The 16445-nt window shown below is 40.1% G+C and overlaps 1 protein-coding gene across 9 annotated transcripts in view; it reads left to right on the forward strand.

Moving 5' to 3' along the window:
• Positions 1-16445, forward strand: part of depdc5 (DEP domain containing 5, GATOR1 subcomplex subunit) — a 40624-nt gene that overhangs the window by 21067 nt on the left and 3112 nt on the right. For 5 of the 9 annotated variants that reach the window (XM_038718910.1, XM_038718911.1, XM_038718905.1 and 2 more), the window contains 9 exons: positions 95-231; positions 323-425; positions 687-749; positions 2912-3027; positions 3401-3481; positions 4342-4474; positions 5993-6092; positions 6272-6511; positions 11838-12007. In XM_038718910.1, coding sequence (XP_038574838.1) covers positions 95-231; positions 323-425; positions 687-749; positions 2912-3027; positions 3401-3481; positions 4342-4474; positions 5993-6092; positions 6272-6511; positions 11838-12007 — 1143 coding nt within the window. The remainder of the gene's footprint in view (positions 1-94; positions 232-322; positions 426-686; positions 750-2911; positions 3028-3400; positions 3482-4341; positions 4475-5992; positions 6093-6271; positions 6512-11837; positions 12008-16445) is intronic. The other 4 variants (XM_038718906.1, XM_038718908.1, XM_038718912.1 and 1 more) reach the window with 3 other exon arrangements.

The following is a 16445-nucleotide window of genomic DNA, read 5'->3' on the forward strand; positions in this document are numbered from 1 at the left end:
GCTGTCTAGCCACTGAATATAACATCAGTATTTGCTCTGTAAACTTTTGTATTTTCTGTAAATGGAAACACTTTCACTTTGTTTTTCCACATAGCAGAAGGGCACGTCAATGAAAGGACTGCAGGTCACCAGTCCTCTCCCTCCGTACCCTACCGAGCCTGTGGCACCCCCACAAGGCAAGAAAGGCACATCAGCTTTATCGGCCTTACTGGAGATGGAGCAGAACCAGAAGTGAGTATCTCCTGGGACTGCAGGCCGACATTTTATTTCTGTCGGAGCCATGGATGTCAGTTGTGCCTGTTTTCTTTCTGCTTCCTCTCAGAACACTGGAAGAGCAGCAGCAGCAGCAGGCGAAGCCCTCAACAGCCGTTTGTGAAGCCTCAGGTGTCGCCACAGCTCCCACATATGTAGACAGCCCCCGCAAGGTGAGCGTTTATCCTGTGTGTGTGGATCCGAATGAGTTGCTTCAGGCATTTAGCTTTTGATGACACATCTGTTTGTATTTTTTTTTTTTATCAGCAATAAATGCTGGGTTGAAATGGTTCTTCTTTGCTGGTGCTTTGGTGTGGGGCTTTTGCTCTTGTTTCTATGCATCCATCTACATTTTTCTCCATGCCTCTGTTCTGTTCCTGTTGCTGAGCTTTGGGTGTTTGATCCTGGGTTATGTTCTTCCTGTGTGCTGATAGGACGCTGCCTTTATTTTGGATTTTATTCGTAGCCCTCGCTCCTCCTACATCTATCACTCTCAGGTCAGTAACAAGGTCCCTGGGTGTGTTTTGGTGTGTGTGTGTGTGTCATAATGTGTTGTCGCTCCTCTAACTCACTCTGCTTTACTGCATGAGCATGGTGTCCAGAAACACTCTATGTGAGAGTCACATGATGTTTGACTTGCAGATTCTGGTTTATACTTTGTGCCCAGTACACTGTCGACACTCACACTTAGATCACATTTAATCCACAGTGCCTTTGTGATGTTTCAAGCAGTTTCCTACAGCTGAGGCAGTGTTCAGTGACATTAGTGGTTATGGTTTTGCCACATAAATTACAAATGTAATGCACTGACACTAAAAATCATGAAAAGTTGCAGTGAGCTGGCAAAATCAGGGTCTGTATTTGCAGAAAGGATTTTAATTAACATGTAATTAGTTAAATATCTTATAACTAAACACCTCAAAACATGTCAAATGACATTTTTCAGTATTTAATTTTAAACAGTGCTCTACATCACTATTTAGCCTGTTACTCTAAAGTCTCTGTAGTATAGAGTAACACTGACCATGCAGTTCATTTGCACAAACCGCTGCAATTGAACAAGGACACGAACAACCATGTGGTTTAATATTTTCCATTCAAACTATATATTCTGAATATAATCAAAACCAGAATCACACTCATAATTGCGTGGGCCCTCAACTCCACATAGGAGTTAGTCTAATGAAATATAGTCAAATAAAAGTTTTAATGATCTACATCCTGAAATCAGGATGTTGCGAGCAGATCTACAGGTTTGAGATCGGTGCCAGTTTTATCGGCTGTATATGGCGGGCACATCAGTTCGAAGTGCACAGGACTCCCGTTCAAAGGGTTGTGTGTTCAATCCCCGCTTGCTCCTAGTATTATTTTTCTCCCTTTTCAACAAATTGATTATGAAGAGATCGTTTTACATGTTCACAAGTAAGCACGTGCAGGAGTGTGTACATCCCGCCGATTGGTCACCATCAGCCTATGGACGCTTATTTTCATGTCCCCAGTATCTCCAGGCAGAGGAACTTCCTGCGTTTCTCTTTCATGGGGAATGCGATCTCACGTTTTCTGACATCTTTTTCAGAGGTGTGTCAAGCAAGCCAGAGATTCTTTTGAATTTCCTACAGAACTTGTCAGAGTAAAACTTCTCAATTAAACACGACATAAAGTAGTGCTGCAAAGACGATCTTGTCTCATGAGTCTTATAGGCTACTTAATTAATACCTGTACCTCAGTGCAGAAATGATAGAGATGAGTCAAACACACTCCAACATCAGAAACCTGGATGTTGTTAACATCATACAAGGATACGAATAACCGGGTTTCTTATGTTCCAATGCTGGATCCTGAATATGATTCTAACCAGTTCAATTAAACTAAAATATAATCACAATGTTTAGCTAAAGATCGATCGCCTCAGAGACACCGTTGGATGTCTGGCATTGGGCCCCACAAGCGTCCCTGCTGCCATCCGTAAAGCATATAATCATTTCCATCTGTTCGGTGACAGTGAGCAGCCTAAATCATGAAATCAATTCTCTCAAGTTCTAGAGAGTAATACATGAAGTGTGATCGTGGTGTAACTAACATGCAGTGTACCACAACTGCACCCATTCACTCAGATAAACCGTACTGTGAGGCCCACTCCTGTTTCCACGCATGACAGCAGGACTGGGTTGATACAAGGTCTGTTCACCAAAAATTAAAAGACAAAGATTTTTTCTCTCTTCCCTCCAGCGTTATTTATCCATGCAGACACTTTTGTTCTACGTGGACGGCTTGTGAGGTATCAATCTCTGAGTTTCTGCATTGTTTGTGCTGCTCTCTGGAGTTTAAAAGTTCAACAGCAAGGTGCTTTTTTAGAAACAATGGGTCTCATGCAAGAACCTTTTTGTTTTCTTATCTTGTACATTTATTTTATACCGTGGACTTGACCTCTCTTCCAAGGGCCTGACGCATCCAAGAGATTGCAATTAATATATACAGAGACAAATGAACTAGTGTGGCGGCAGAAGTCTCATAGTCAGATATCTCAACCCTGGACAAATAAAACCATCTGCATGGCGGGATACAACTAGATGCAAGTGAGAAAATGTGTTGTTCTTCTGGTGAAACCCTTAAAACAAACTGAAACAGCTCATTTAGTGAATTACTTTGGACTGTCTAGTTGCCTGCTGAAGCCAGCGAGGCTGCAGATAAAGGAGTCCAGCCGGTCGTGACAGCTGGTGCAGCAGCGCAGCCTGCAGGAGAGACTGCAGCCTGCAGCAACGTCACAGACGCCAGGTAACTTTTTACTTTATGTACTGCAGCGATTCACCTGACAGCTGTAACAAAACATAACTAGCACATAAAAATGATTTATTTTAATACTTTTAAACATGGACACCATAAAACAGCATTTTACTTCAATGTTTACTGAAACTTGTTTTGTCCTAGTATGATTTAGTTATAATGTATGTTTATAAGTTCTTTTTGTGGACCCCAGTGAGAATAGCTGATAACTTGATAATACATTTATGATGATGTATTATCAAGTTATAAATATGGGGCCGCTGAGAGGTCGAGCGGGTCGTCCACTATTGTTCCGTGGTTCAATCCCCGGCTCCTCAAATTCCACCTGATGCGCAGTTTGCACCTTGCACTGATCTGTTCACAGTGGGCAGTCTGCAGCGGGGGTTGTTTCTCTGTCCTCCTCCTCAACACTCTTGGAGATCCTGGAGGCCATCAAACATCCCACGTAAGATTTGTTGTTGTTGTGATTTTTTGGGTCTCGATATGTTGTCAGTCAGTTGTGCCATGCAGGGTTACGAGGGGTCAGAAAAAATCAACATATCCTCACAGTTATTATTCTGAACATCATGCTGTGTTGAAGAAGACTTGAAACTAGCAACTGAGACCATAAACTCACTTTTCTCATAGACTTCTATACAGTCACACTTCTTTTTACAGCCAGTGGCGTCTCCCCCTGCTGTCCGTTAGAAAGAACGCAGGTTTAAGGCTCTTCCGCATTAGCTTCACTTTTCAGACCCAGAGGTTCCCGCTTGTTTGTAATAAAAGCATTTTATATTTATTAAAAACATTTGGAGTAAAATTTGAAAGTATTTAATTGTTTAGCTTGTTATGTTATCTCAGTGGTTCTTAACCTGGGGGGCCAACTTAAAAATAACTAGACGGACTATAGTTGTGAATTGAATCACTTTGGGTGGATGCTTAAAATATTTTACATTTATTCATTTAGCTGACGCTTTTATCCAAAGCGACTTACAATTGTCAGAGGTCACACGCCTCTGGAGCAACTAGGGGTTAAGTGTCTCGCTCAGGGACACATTTCTGCACAGCACAAACCCAGAATAATGCACATGTATATATCTGCAACGTTGTTCTTCTATTCCATATTTATATATTTCTACATTTATTTATGTTGACTGTGTGTTTGTCTGCATGTAGCACCTTATCACCACAGCAAATTCCTCGTATGCGTAAAACACTACTTGGCAATAAAGCTCCGTGGATTTGAACCCAGGTCTCTCACACCAAAAGCATCCTATTTTATTATTTTTTTGTTTAGCATTGTGTCTGTGCTCTCTGGTATCACAGGACAGGTGTACAGCTGCTCCCAGAGCAGAAGGGCCTGCCACTCAACTGCTTTATTAGTGCAGAGGTCGTTCATTGGCTGGTTAACAATGTGGAGGGCGTGGCCACACAGGGGATGGCTGTGGATGTCATGCAGGTAAGAGTTGTGTGTCCCAACCAGGGCTTCAGACTAACTTTTTGCATCGGTTGCTCTGGTGTGCCTACATTTTAAATGCACTGCCACAAAAGTCAGGTGCACCCAAATTTTTACACTGAACAAAATTCTGTCATTTCCCATACGCATTGATAGGTATGTAAATAAGGAACACCTGCAGGTCAAATGTTTGTCTTGTATTTGAATCACAGCACAAACAAAAAATGGCAAAAACTTAATTATTGTTAAACAAAACTTAAAAAGTGTTGATATTTAATGTGCTTGGCTACACGCCGCAGACCGCAAGACCTGTGAGTGGTCGGCTTGGGAGCGTTGCATTTCCTCCGAGCTCCCAGGAAGTGCTTCGTGCTTTGAAGCTAGTTTACTAATGGCCAAACAAGCGGCTGTGAAAACGGTGGATACTTTCTTTTAAGTATCACAACTCCAGTGAAATGACTCGTTACACTGTCAGAATTTGATCCATTCGGTCGATAACATTTCTCCATTTCAAGTAAAATTTAAAAGCACTGCAAGTGTTGCAAGGCAAGTTTATTTGTATAGCACATTTCAACAACAAGGTCATTCAAAGTGCTTTACATAAAACATAAAAGCAACAGGGAAATATAAAACAGTTTAAAAGCAACATAGGGAAATTGAAATAATACACATTAAAAAATAATTACAGGGTTAAAAGTAATATGTAATATTCTGTAACATTGTAATATTCTTTGTGTGGTTCATCAATGGTGACAAATGATCCGAACGTCCCGACAAGTTAAGGCGCCGTCTCTACAGCAAGTTCCTCTTCTGCCGCTACACACTCACACACACACATACATGCGCACTGATGCGCCCTACCCTGAGAGTGAGGGTTACAATTCTGGATTTACTCACGCACTTTAAAAAGCATTTATTAAAAGCTTTTTTTCTTTTCTCATTTTTTTAATTTACAGCATTAAACGTTTAAATTTTTACTGTAACAGGCTGTATATTAACTTATTTGGAGAAAACTGGTAGGTCTGTGTAGAATCAGATGTTGAGCACCCCCATGTTGCCAAAATGGCGTGATCCTCGATTCACTGCGAAGCTTCGACTGTGAGATTGAATCAGGCTCGAATCTTCGACTATTTGGGGTCAGCCGTAAAGCAAAGAAGTGTATTTCCCGATATTAGTAAGTATTCTTTAAGGAAAGACAACAGCGGGGCTCAGAGAATATCACTGAATGCAGTTTCAGCTGTTTGTTAATCCAAATTCGAGAAACAAGTATGTTCTTGAATGTGAGCCACCGCATCAAAAAGATTGCGAGCGGCTGAGCATTGATATGAAAACTGCAGGATTTAAAAGCATTCAACACATTTGTTAGACCTGAAGGACACACACAGTGCGTTCTGGTGAGTAACACTGAATGTAAACACAACTTTTTTTCTTTACTAGGACACCTTTAAGCATGCGTGTTGTGTGCAGGAGTCTTTTAAGCGTCTGTTCAGCGGCTCACTGTCTCCGCCTGTTTGGTTTGTGTAGAAAATGCTGGATGAAGGTTTGGTGGTCCACGCTTCTGGAGATGCCTTGCGCACCTTCGTCTACGGATTCTACTTCTACAGGATAGTAGGAGAGAAAGAGGGTGAATGGATTTAAAATGCTTTTATGTCCATATATATTCAGTTTTGCAGATGCTCGGGCAGTATATCCAAACACTGACTTCTAAATTATTATAATTATTGTCAAAATATGTAATGTGTCTCATGTAGAGGTTTTCAGAGGGTGTTGTCATAACATTCTTGCATGCACTGTCCTCTACAGGCCTGACCTCCCAGCCCCCCTCCACGGCGGCTGGAGGCTGGTCTGCTGCAGCCCTGGAGGACTTTGCGCTGTTCCAGAGGAAGTGGTTCGAGGTGGCCTTTGTGCTGGAGGAGCGCCGACCCTGCGACCTCCCGGCCTTCCTCCTTCCCTGGCTGCCCAGCCGGCCAGCCTCCTACGCAAGTAGGCACAGCTCCTTCAGCCGCAGCTTTGGAGGACGCAGCCAAGCCGCCGCACTGCTAGGTACACCCAGCCCAATCCTCACGGCCACACCGCAGAGGAGCCACGATCTCCTCCCTCTCCCAGCCTGATGCAAATCACACCGTCCACTTTAGGGAATTGCCTGGGTCCAGTATTTGTATGTCACACAGGGCAGGGAGGGCTCTTAGTCAGGTACAGAGACGATCAGAAATCCTAATTGGTTCTTATATATCTCCTGCTGATAATTAATTATTCATACATTATAGCAGTACAGTTTGCCCTGCCCAGTCTCCACCTTCCTTACAACATCTACCTAAAGGCTCATTGTTTTTCAGGTTTCCTATCAAATGACTGTGACAAAATTTGGCAGTAAATATTAAATTAATAATTAGGCAGTCAATCCAGGATTTAACGAGTCTTTTTTTTTGTGATTGTTGGGGCCTAAAATGCCTGATTTTGCGGCAGCTTTTCTAAAACAAATTTTGGTGAAAGCTGTGATGTTCTTGGGATTTTATTTTTGCGATGAAATAGTGGGAATAAGTGAAAACTGCAAAGGTAGATGTGATTTATTTATTTTTTAATCATTAAACAGTCCCTCCAGGATTTCACAGGCCTAACCCTGCATATTTAAACCAACTTAGCTCGATTCTTTCAGCGCTTGCAGCGGGATGCAGCAGCCTGTGTCACAGTGATTTATGATGCCATGCGTTTCTGCCTCTCTCTCCGTATGTTTTGCAGCGGCAAAGTGTACTGTACTGCACGTTTTGCACAACAGTTAACCCCCGCTTTGGTAAAGAAGATCTGGATCCTTGGCGTCGCACATGTCTGCTGCGACTTGTAAACAAGGAAATGAGTTTGCTGACGTTTGACAGCGTTTTGCGGGAAATGGTGATGATGGTCAAATCAGCGTAAGGTTTCAGTGATTGGTAAAAATTGTAAGTCAAGCTGGATTCACGGGGATTTGTTGAATAGTTGTGATTGTGAAATCCTGGAGGGGCTGATTAGGATTTTAGCAGATGTTCAAATGACGTAGAGTGAGAGTAGAGGTACAGTTTTAGCCATTGGATTAAAGTCTGGCGGCGTACGTAACAAATTGCGTGCTTCTGTAATCCATTATTAAGTGTGCAAGGTTTCATTTAAATTGATATTTATTTTGATGTTGTTTTTGGCAGCGCCACAAAGCATGCGATGATTTGACAAGGTCAGGAGGAGGCACAGAGAAAGATATCTTCATAAACTAAATTGTTTTAGTTGTTAGTTAGTTTGTGCTGCAAATGTTACGTTTACAATTTTCTATTTTGATTAAATAAAATACCAATAAATGTATACAAACCAAAAAATAATGAGCCCTACATGTACTTAACATAACCACCTCAGACATACACCTCATCCTTCCAACTTTAGTCACGTGTGATTCATACCTTCATCACCACAGAACTGCTTTCATGTAACGTTTCATGACATCGTCTTGGTCGCCGTCCTTCACCTCACTGGACTCAGCTCTCCCGACAGTGGACTGTAGATCTGCATTGAACAGCTGGTGCTATGTTTCTCTAGTTGCAGTACACATCCCTGATTGATGTGATCACACGTTTCCACCTCCCGCTGGCCACACACTGCATGCTGCGTGGGTAGTTTGTAGCTGATCCAGTAGCCGTAGTATATTTGGTGTGGTGTTTCAGTGCATGGTGTGGTGTTAGTGGCTGTGGTTCAGTAGTGCTGTGGCGTGCAATGTCCTCACCTGTCGCTCTCCTGCCGGCTCTTCAACATAAAGCACTGTCACAACGCGGCGGCGGTGCTTTCTGCTTGATTCTTGCTTCACACGACCGCTTAAAATCTTCGTTTGTCACCGTTTTTTTCATCTTTAAAGCAACAACTTTGCAGATTAATGCTTTCCCAGTTTGTTTTCTGAGCTTGTGGACTGGTTTCCTGGAGTAGTTTCAATGTGATGCTGAAGTCATTCATAAGACACAGTCATGGCTTTTTTGTTGTTCTAATTATTATTTATTGTACCAGGAAACCTCTCTTTCAACTGGGACAATGCACATCATTAATGCTGTTTTAACTGTAACTTGTGGGATCGACAGTAGTAAGGTGTAAGACATGTTTTAATCCAAAGTATAATCCAAACACTGAATGATGAAGCTGCTCATATCAGGGGAAAGAAAAGTGAGTTTAGGCTTGGCAATAAAATAATAATGATAATTATCGCGACATAATTCAATGACAGTATAAAAAATGTTCCGTAAAGGTTTGATTTATAAAGCACGTAATGAGTCCCTTGAGGAAAAGGGACTGGAAAAAAAAACCTTTTACTTAATTTTACTCCTGGATAGTTGTCAGTGTTTGTTATGTTCTAACCATAAAGAAAAGTTTAAAACCACAATTAAGTTTCTTCAACTTTCACTCAGCAGCAAAAATCAGCCGTTAAACTTGACAGAAATGATCATTTGACATTTATTGGATATCGATATCAAACGATATGACATTTTTTTTATCGCGAGAAGATTTTTGGCCGTATCGCCCAGCCCTACATACTACTACTAATAATTTAATTTATTTACAAAGCGCTTTTCTTTTCAAAAGCAAATCACAAATCAAAAAGAAATACACAGATCAGACAAGAATAAAATATAAATAGATTAAATAATGAAATAAAATACGATTAACAAATTACGTTAAAAGAGCAAATACAATAATATTACTAATTAAGACTTACTTATTAAGAGGCAGTCAACAATAATATGAATCAAATTAGGAGGTATTTACCTTTATTGATGTGAAGCATCCCTGTTTGTTTGCTTCCAATTTTATTTAGCGCCTGTTTGGAAATCTCAGAGCTTTCAGAAGAATACAAGATTCTAGTGCTGGATGATAGGATTTCAAATCTATATCAAAAATGTCTTTAACGTTGAAGATTTTGGGCTGGCGGACTAAGAACGCCATTAATTTCATATGTAAAGTTTATCATCCAGCCCTGCAAGATTCCCAGATGTTAAACCTTTTAGATGTTGACATAAATGCAGGGTTTTAAGTAAATCCTTTGTTTGAGGCTGATGCTGATGTTGACGTTTCAGAGTTAAAAACATTGATAATGAGATATAGGCCAAGTATATATGATGTTTTGTTTAACACATACAAATATGTTTTGATTTCAGTCAGGTTATTCAAGCGACATTCCACAGTTGAAAAATAATCTTGTGCTAAAAAAAAACTAAACTGAAAAACAATTAACATAATCAATAAACAATAATAGAAATACGACAAAAATACTTTTAAATTGAGATTAGAAAAACAAATCTAGGTGTATAATATAATGTAATGTATGTAAATGCAGCCTATAAAGAAACCGGAAGTATATAAAAACTATACTGAACTCTAAAAGACATTGAGTTTGTGTTGCAGGCAAGTGTATTCTGAAAATTAAATTATTTAAAATCTTCTTTATTTCTCAATCTGGACTTTATGTTTACAGTGAGGAAAATAAGTATTTGAACACCCTGCTATTTTGCAAGTTCTCCCACTTAGAAATCATGGAGGGGTCTGAAATTGTCATCATAGGTGCATGTCCACTGTGAGAGACATAATCTAAAAAAAAAATCCAGAAATCACAATGTATGATTTTTTAACTATTTATTTGTATGATACAGCTGCAAATACGTATTTGAACACCTGTCTATCAGCTAGAATTCTGACTCTCAAAGACCTGTTAGTCTGCCTTCAAAATGTCCACCTCCACTCCATTTATTATCCTAAACTAGATGCACCTGTTTGAGGTCGTTAGCTGCATAAAGACACCTGTCCACCCCATACAATCAGTAAGAATCCAACTACTAACATGGCCGAGACCAAAGAGCTGTCCAAAGACACTAGAGACAAAGTTACACCTCCACAAGGCTGGAAAGGGCTACGGGGAAACTGCCAAGCAGCTTGGTGAAAAAAGGTCCACTGTTGGAGCAATGATTAGAAAATGGAAGAAGCTAAACATGACTGTCAATCTCCCTCGGACCGGGGCTCCATGCAAGATCTCACCTCGTGGGGTCTCAATGATCCTAAGAAAGGTGAGAAATCAGCCCAGAACTACACGGGAGGAGCTGGTCAATGACCTGAAAAGAGCTGGGACCACCGTTTCCAAGGTTACTGTTGTTAATACACTAAGACATGGTTTGAAATCACGCATGGCACGGAAGGTTCCCCTGCTTAAACCAGCACATGTCAAGGCCCGTCTTCAGTTTGCCAATGACCATTTGGATGATCCAGAGGAGTCATGGGAGAAAGTCATGTGGTCAGATGAGACCAAAATAGAACTTTTTGGTCATAATTCCACTAACCGTGTTTGGAGGAAGAAGAATGATGAGTACCATCCCAAGAACACCACCCCTACTGTGAAGCATGGGGGTGGTAGCATCATGCTTTGGGGGTGTTTTTCTGCACATGGGACAGGGCGACTGCACTGTATTAAGGAGAGGATGACCGGGGCCATGTATTGCGAGATTTTGGGGAACAACCTCCTTTCCTCAGTTAGAGCATTGAAGATGGGTCGAGGCCGGGTCTTCCAACATAATGACCCGAAGCACACAGCCAGGATAACCAAGCAGTGGCTCTGTGAGAAGCATATCAAGGTTCTGGCGTGGCCTAGCCAGTCTCCAGACCTAAACCCAATAGAGAATCTTTGGAGGGAGCTCAAACTCCGTGTTTCTCTGCGACAGCCCAGAAACCTGACTGATCTAGAGAAGATCTGTGTGGAGGAGTGGGCCAAAAAAGTGTGTGCAAACCTGGTGGAAAAACTACAGGAAACGTTTGACCTCTGTAACTGCAAACAAAGGCTACTGTACCAAATATTAACATTGATTTTCTCAGGTGTTCAAATACTTATTTGCAGCTGTATCATACAAATAAATAGTTAAAAAAAATCATACATTGTGATTTCTGGATTTTTTTTTTAGATTATGTCTCTCACAGTGGACATGCACCTACGATGACAATTTCAGAACCCTCCATGATTTGTAAGTGGGAGAACTTGCAAAATAGCAGGGTGTTCAAATACTTATTTTCCTCACTGTATGTACCGACAGGCTCTACTTCCAAGTGCCTGACTTACTGTAACACCAACATAATGTTTCACAAGTCACTGACACTGTGCTGATTATGAATATTAAAAATAATTCCACTTCTTGGTCTTGAAGGACCTCAGTGGACTGTTTTCCTTTCTAAACCATCTAACCCATCCAAAACATTTAGCCTCACCGCCTCTGCTCTCACTCCTCAGTCTGCCTGCCCATCATGCCATCCATGTCTCCTTCTTTTTGCTTCTTTTTGCCTCCTGTCCTGCTGTCTCTCCACATCCCTCCCTCCGTCTGTCCTCCAGCTGCCACCGTCCCGGAGCAGAAGACAGTCACTCTGGATGTGGACGTTAACAACCGCAGTGACCGAACCGAATGGTGCAGCTGTTACTACCACGGAAACTTCTCCCTTAACGCTGCCTTTGAGATCAAGCTGCACTGGATGGCTGTCACTGCCGCTGTGCTTTTTGAGATGGTAACTAGACGTCGACCTCCACACCCTTTATTTTTTATTTTTTTAACCTTAAAGGTTCATGGGTCACACCTCACCCTTCATGAGAGACACAATTGCTGCACCTTTACTGAAATCAAAACTTTTATTCCAATCAACCAGAGGTGGAAAAATCTACTCAGACTAAAAGTAAAAAGTAGCTCATTTAAAATTTACTCTACTTACTAATCACTATGACTTTTAACTACCAACGCAATGGAACATTATTTAACATACCTTTACGTGCTTGCGCAGGTTTGATGTCAACTACTACATTTTCTCTGCAAAACACTTTCACCCATATTCTTTATCTTTATATTTGATTTCTTTATAATAACAAACAACAGCTGTTTCGTGTGTAGATTAGCATCATTTCCCGTTTCACATTTCACGCGTGTTTTCTTGACAAAACGTGGTTTGGAGACCAGCGTCGGGTGACACAGCCGCTGTCAGCTCGTGTAGTGTGTGACCCGCTGTCACCGATCAGTCACGTAGTGCGAACGCCACGACGACTTCAAGTAGGGCTGGACAATAAAACAATAATTAACGCAATATTATTTTTTTTCAATAACAATATAACAAATGTTCAATAAATATTCAATAAATGTTTGATCACTTGAATCATAAACGAATTAGGACTTAATTTTTTATTAAGATGGTTAGTTTGTTGAGGAAAAAGGACTGAAAAAAAGCTTTTACTTAATTTTACATCATCCATATGTGTTGAAAAAGATTTTATCATAATTGTTTTGAATGTTCTACCTCAGATTTGTGAAGTGATCCACTGTTTGGCATCAAGTGTTGACCATAGAGACGATTTTAAACATCAATTAACCATCAGGTTTCTTCAACTTTCACTCAGGGGCAAAAATCAGCCTTTAAACTCGAAAGAAATAACGATTTGATACTTATTAATAACATTTTTGGCATATCGTCCAGCCCTAAATTCAAGTCAAAGGACGGCAAGTTGTGTAGTGTGAACGAGCCTTTAAACACTGCATATTACACTGGAAGCCGAAGAGGAAAGTCAACACTCATTCTGTTCTTCTCACCTCTTTCTGACTTCAAAAGGAGACAAAATCCTGCCCTGCTCTCATAGTCACAAAATGAAGATGTTTGTCTCTTCACAGCTGTTCAGAGATCAGATTAGCAAACAGCCTTCTCTGCTGATTAAAACAATTATTCAGACATCATCAGGGGAAACATATAAAACATGTTATCTCAAAAAACAAGTTTTAAAATGTATTAAAGATTATTATAAACTCTATATAATGATATAGATTTACAAGATGAAAACTCTCGACCCTCTTCTTGTTTTCACACCTCTTTTCACGCCTCCACACATCTTTCGTGACCTTTTTTATATCTCTAAAGGGTCGAGTTGCCAGCAAGAGCGGACTTTCACTTCGTCTTTACTGGACATCAACGTCCAATCTGAAATATGATCATGTACAGCCATAGGTCTCTGGAGGCCGGGCAAAGGTCAGCGCACAAGAGACTGCAGAGACGCACTAAAGTATAAAACAGTAACAAAACAAACAAACAAAACATCTTTCTTACTTAAAGTTTGTTCCTTTGTAATATGAGCTATGACAGGAGCCATGATAACGAGATAATCAGTGTTATTCACTTTACCTGTGAATGGTCACGATGTTGTGGCTGCTCAACAAGAAAGCACAGAGTGGATGCAGCTCAGTCAAATGCAGTATTATCTTAACTTAATAAGTGAGAGCCTAATGATCCCAGGACATTTTGGAAATTGGTTACGTCTTCATCAGGGGCGGTGACACCTTCTCTAGCCTTTCTGATCTTTTAAAGGTTAATAAAAGCAAAAGTAAGTGTAAACACAAAACAATAGATGCTTTTTAATAAGTATTTTATGAATGCAGGTTTAGCCCCCCTCTCAAATCTCCCTGTAGATGTTAAAGACAGTGTAGTTTAAAATGTTTCCTCAGTTCTCCCACTCAAATTTACAGATACACTGTGATGGTGAAACCTATTGGCTCCATTTTTAATCGAATGCCTGGCGCACACTCGAGGATTTTAAAATCTTAACTTATTTTAAAAATGTGGGATACCACAGACATAACGATAGATTTAACCGATTTGTAATATTTTAATTGTAAGAAGACACACACCAGACGATTCATTCCAAACTCAGGACCACACACTTGGCGTTTATACTAAACGATTTCAGAGTGGCGATTCCATTGGCTTTGGATCTCACAGAAACTCGTGTGATTAAACGTGACTTCAGACACATACAAACATGGCTGTCGTCCTCCTCAGCTGGTCGCAACTTTGTGTGCTGTGTTTTGCACAGAAAAATAAAAGGGAATAAAACTGGATGAACTCGAAGGCGGAGAAGATGAAACCAGCATGGATTATACATTTTATAATTCAAGCAAATACACAACAACACGTTGGTGACGCTTCCCGGGTGAGCTGTCTCTGTGTTTCTGCTCTATATTCCGTTACTTTCACAATACAGGAAACAATTGGTGGCTCCCCGATTTCAAATCTTAAATTTCGAGTTGCTGCCATGTGATTGGCTGACTTGCTATTTGTGTTAACAAGCAATTGAACAGGTGTACCTAATAAAGTGACCGGTGAGTGTAGATCACACGTTGTTAAGTAGTCATGTATTTTTGATTTGCTTGGCTTGCAATACACAGTCAGCCAGACACAACTAGCAGCTACGAGTGATCAGACTAGGTTTGAAACTAGTCTACAGTATGTTATCGAAACCTCTGATTTGGAAGTCAAAGGGAAGCGGAACAATAATCACTTTGGTTTTGAATATTAAAATTTTTGAAACACCCGACAGAGTGATGTCTACCCAAACTTAGTTCTCCATCACTGGAATTTGTGGGACGGTCCTTTCCCTAACTCTTAGTAATTTTAACCAGCTCTTATACTGACTTCCACTAATACTTCCAGGTCCCTTACTGAAGAAATAAAGTACTTTTAGACACACCTGACATTCTCAGTAAACACAAATGCTTTTTAAAACAAGGAAGTAACATTGGAACTATTTTTGGTTGTGCAGCAGCCAGTGACACAAAGTATTGAGGAAATGAAAATTGGCTTCTAAGAAGTATAAAATATTGAAAAGTAAATGTCAAGGAATCAATGAGGAACCTAAAGTTTAAAAAGGTTGTATAAAACAATGGAGAATGATCCTAAACACTGTAAAATAAACCACAAACAACTTATAGAAGAAAGCAACACTTTAATCTTTCCAGATTCTTTCACAATGTCTTGAATATTATAAAAACAATTCAGTCTACGGGGAAGAAAGTGGAAAATATGCTCAAGAAAGAACTGAAAGACAGGAAGCTGCTGTAAGAGATGTTTAAAGGGTGTGATTTGTCCCACAGGAGATAAAAGACAGGATGTATGAGCTTTAGCACAGACTGCAGTTCCTGTTTTTTTTTAACTGTGATAAATACATGATGCTAATATACACTAACTGTGAATAGGGAAGTCAACATAGCAGAAATTTAGTAGTCTATACCAGTTAAATTCCACGATTCTCGATACCAAATTCGATACCACAGTAATAACAAAAGGATAACAATAAATCCCATGTACTTCTACAAACACTCCTTTAATAAAAACATTTCAACATTACAAAGAACAACTGTGAAAGCAGAACAGATTAGAGCTAATTTAACGTCAATATATTCATAAAAAGCAAGCTATTGAAATTACAGCCTTGCAATGTGCATAATTCATTAATTTAATCAGTTGCTTAACTTTTTTTTTTTACAAACTCAAAGTTGTGAAATGTTTAAGGGTGGTCACTATCTATACTGGCAGTAGTTTGAGATTTCTCTGTTAAAAAAAACAAAACGTAATTGACGATTGAAGTGGATCGTGTTGTCCTAACTCCGCCTACAGTAACATTCAGTTCTTTTCACTGTAAACTGCATTGTGGTGATTTGGATTTGATCAAAACTGTGAAACATCTGCCAAAATCAGCTCTCTAACAGATGCCAAAACTGGGAGAAATCGAGGCTTTGATACAGAACTACTGAAGCTAACAGACACAAAAAACAACAAATGTTAAATATTAAACTTTACCCCGGGTTTCCATACTCGCTGCAGCTCCACTGGTCTCCATCTTCCACGTGTTGGATCTTCGGTACTTTGAAAAACGAGTACGGTCATGTTTTCAGAATTTTGGTGTCGACATGGGACCGAAGTATCGGTTCTCGTGACATCTCTAATTGTGAATTAATATTTATATAAAACAAAACTTAGAGGAATAACTGGAAATGGTGTGCATTGTGCTTCCATAGAAATGTTACCCAATCACATGGTGGGGCTGTAAGGCTTAAGAATGCAAACTTTGAAAAGCCAAGCCCCTCACAACATAAGTCCGATTGACTTAACTTTCTCACACAAGTGCAGCTCAATG

The sequence above is a fragment of the Micropterus salmoides genome, unplaced genomic scaffold (genome assembly GCF_014851395.1).
Source record: "Micropterus salmoides isolate LMB-PRFRI ecotype aquatic unplaced genomic scaffold, ASM1485139v1 Ms_hic_scaffold_14, whole genome shotgun sequence".
Classification (NCBI taxonomy): Eukaryota; Metazoa; Chordata; class Actinopteri; order Centrarchiformes; family Centrarchidae; genus Micropterus; species Micropterus salmoides.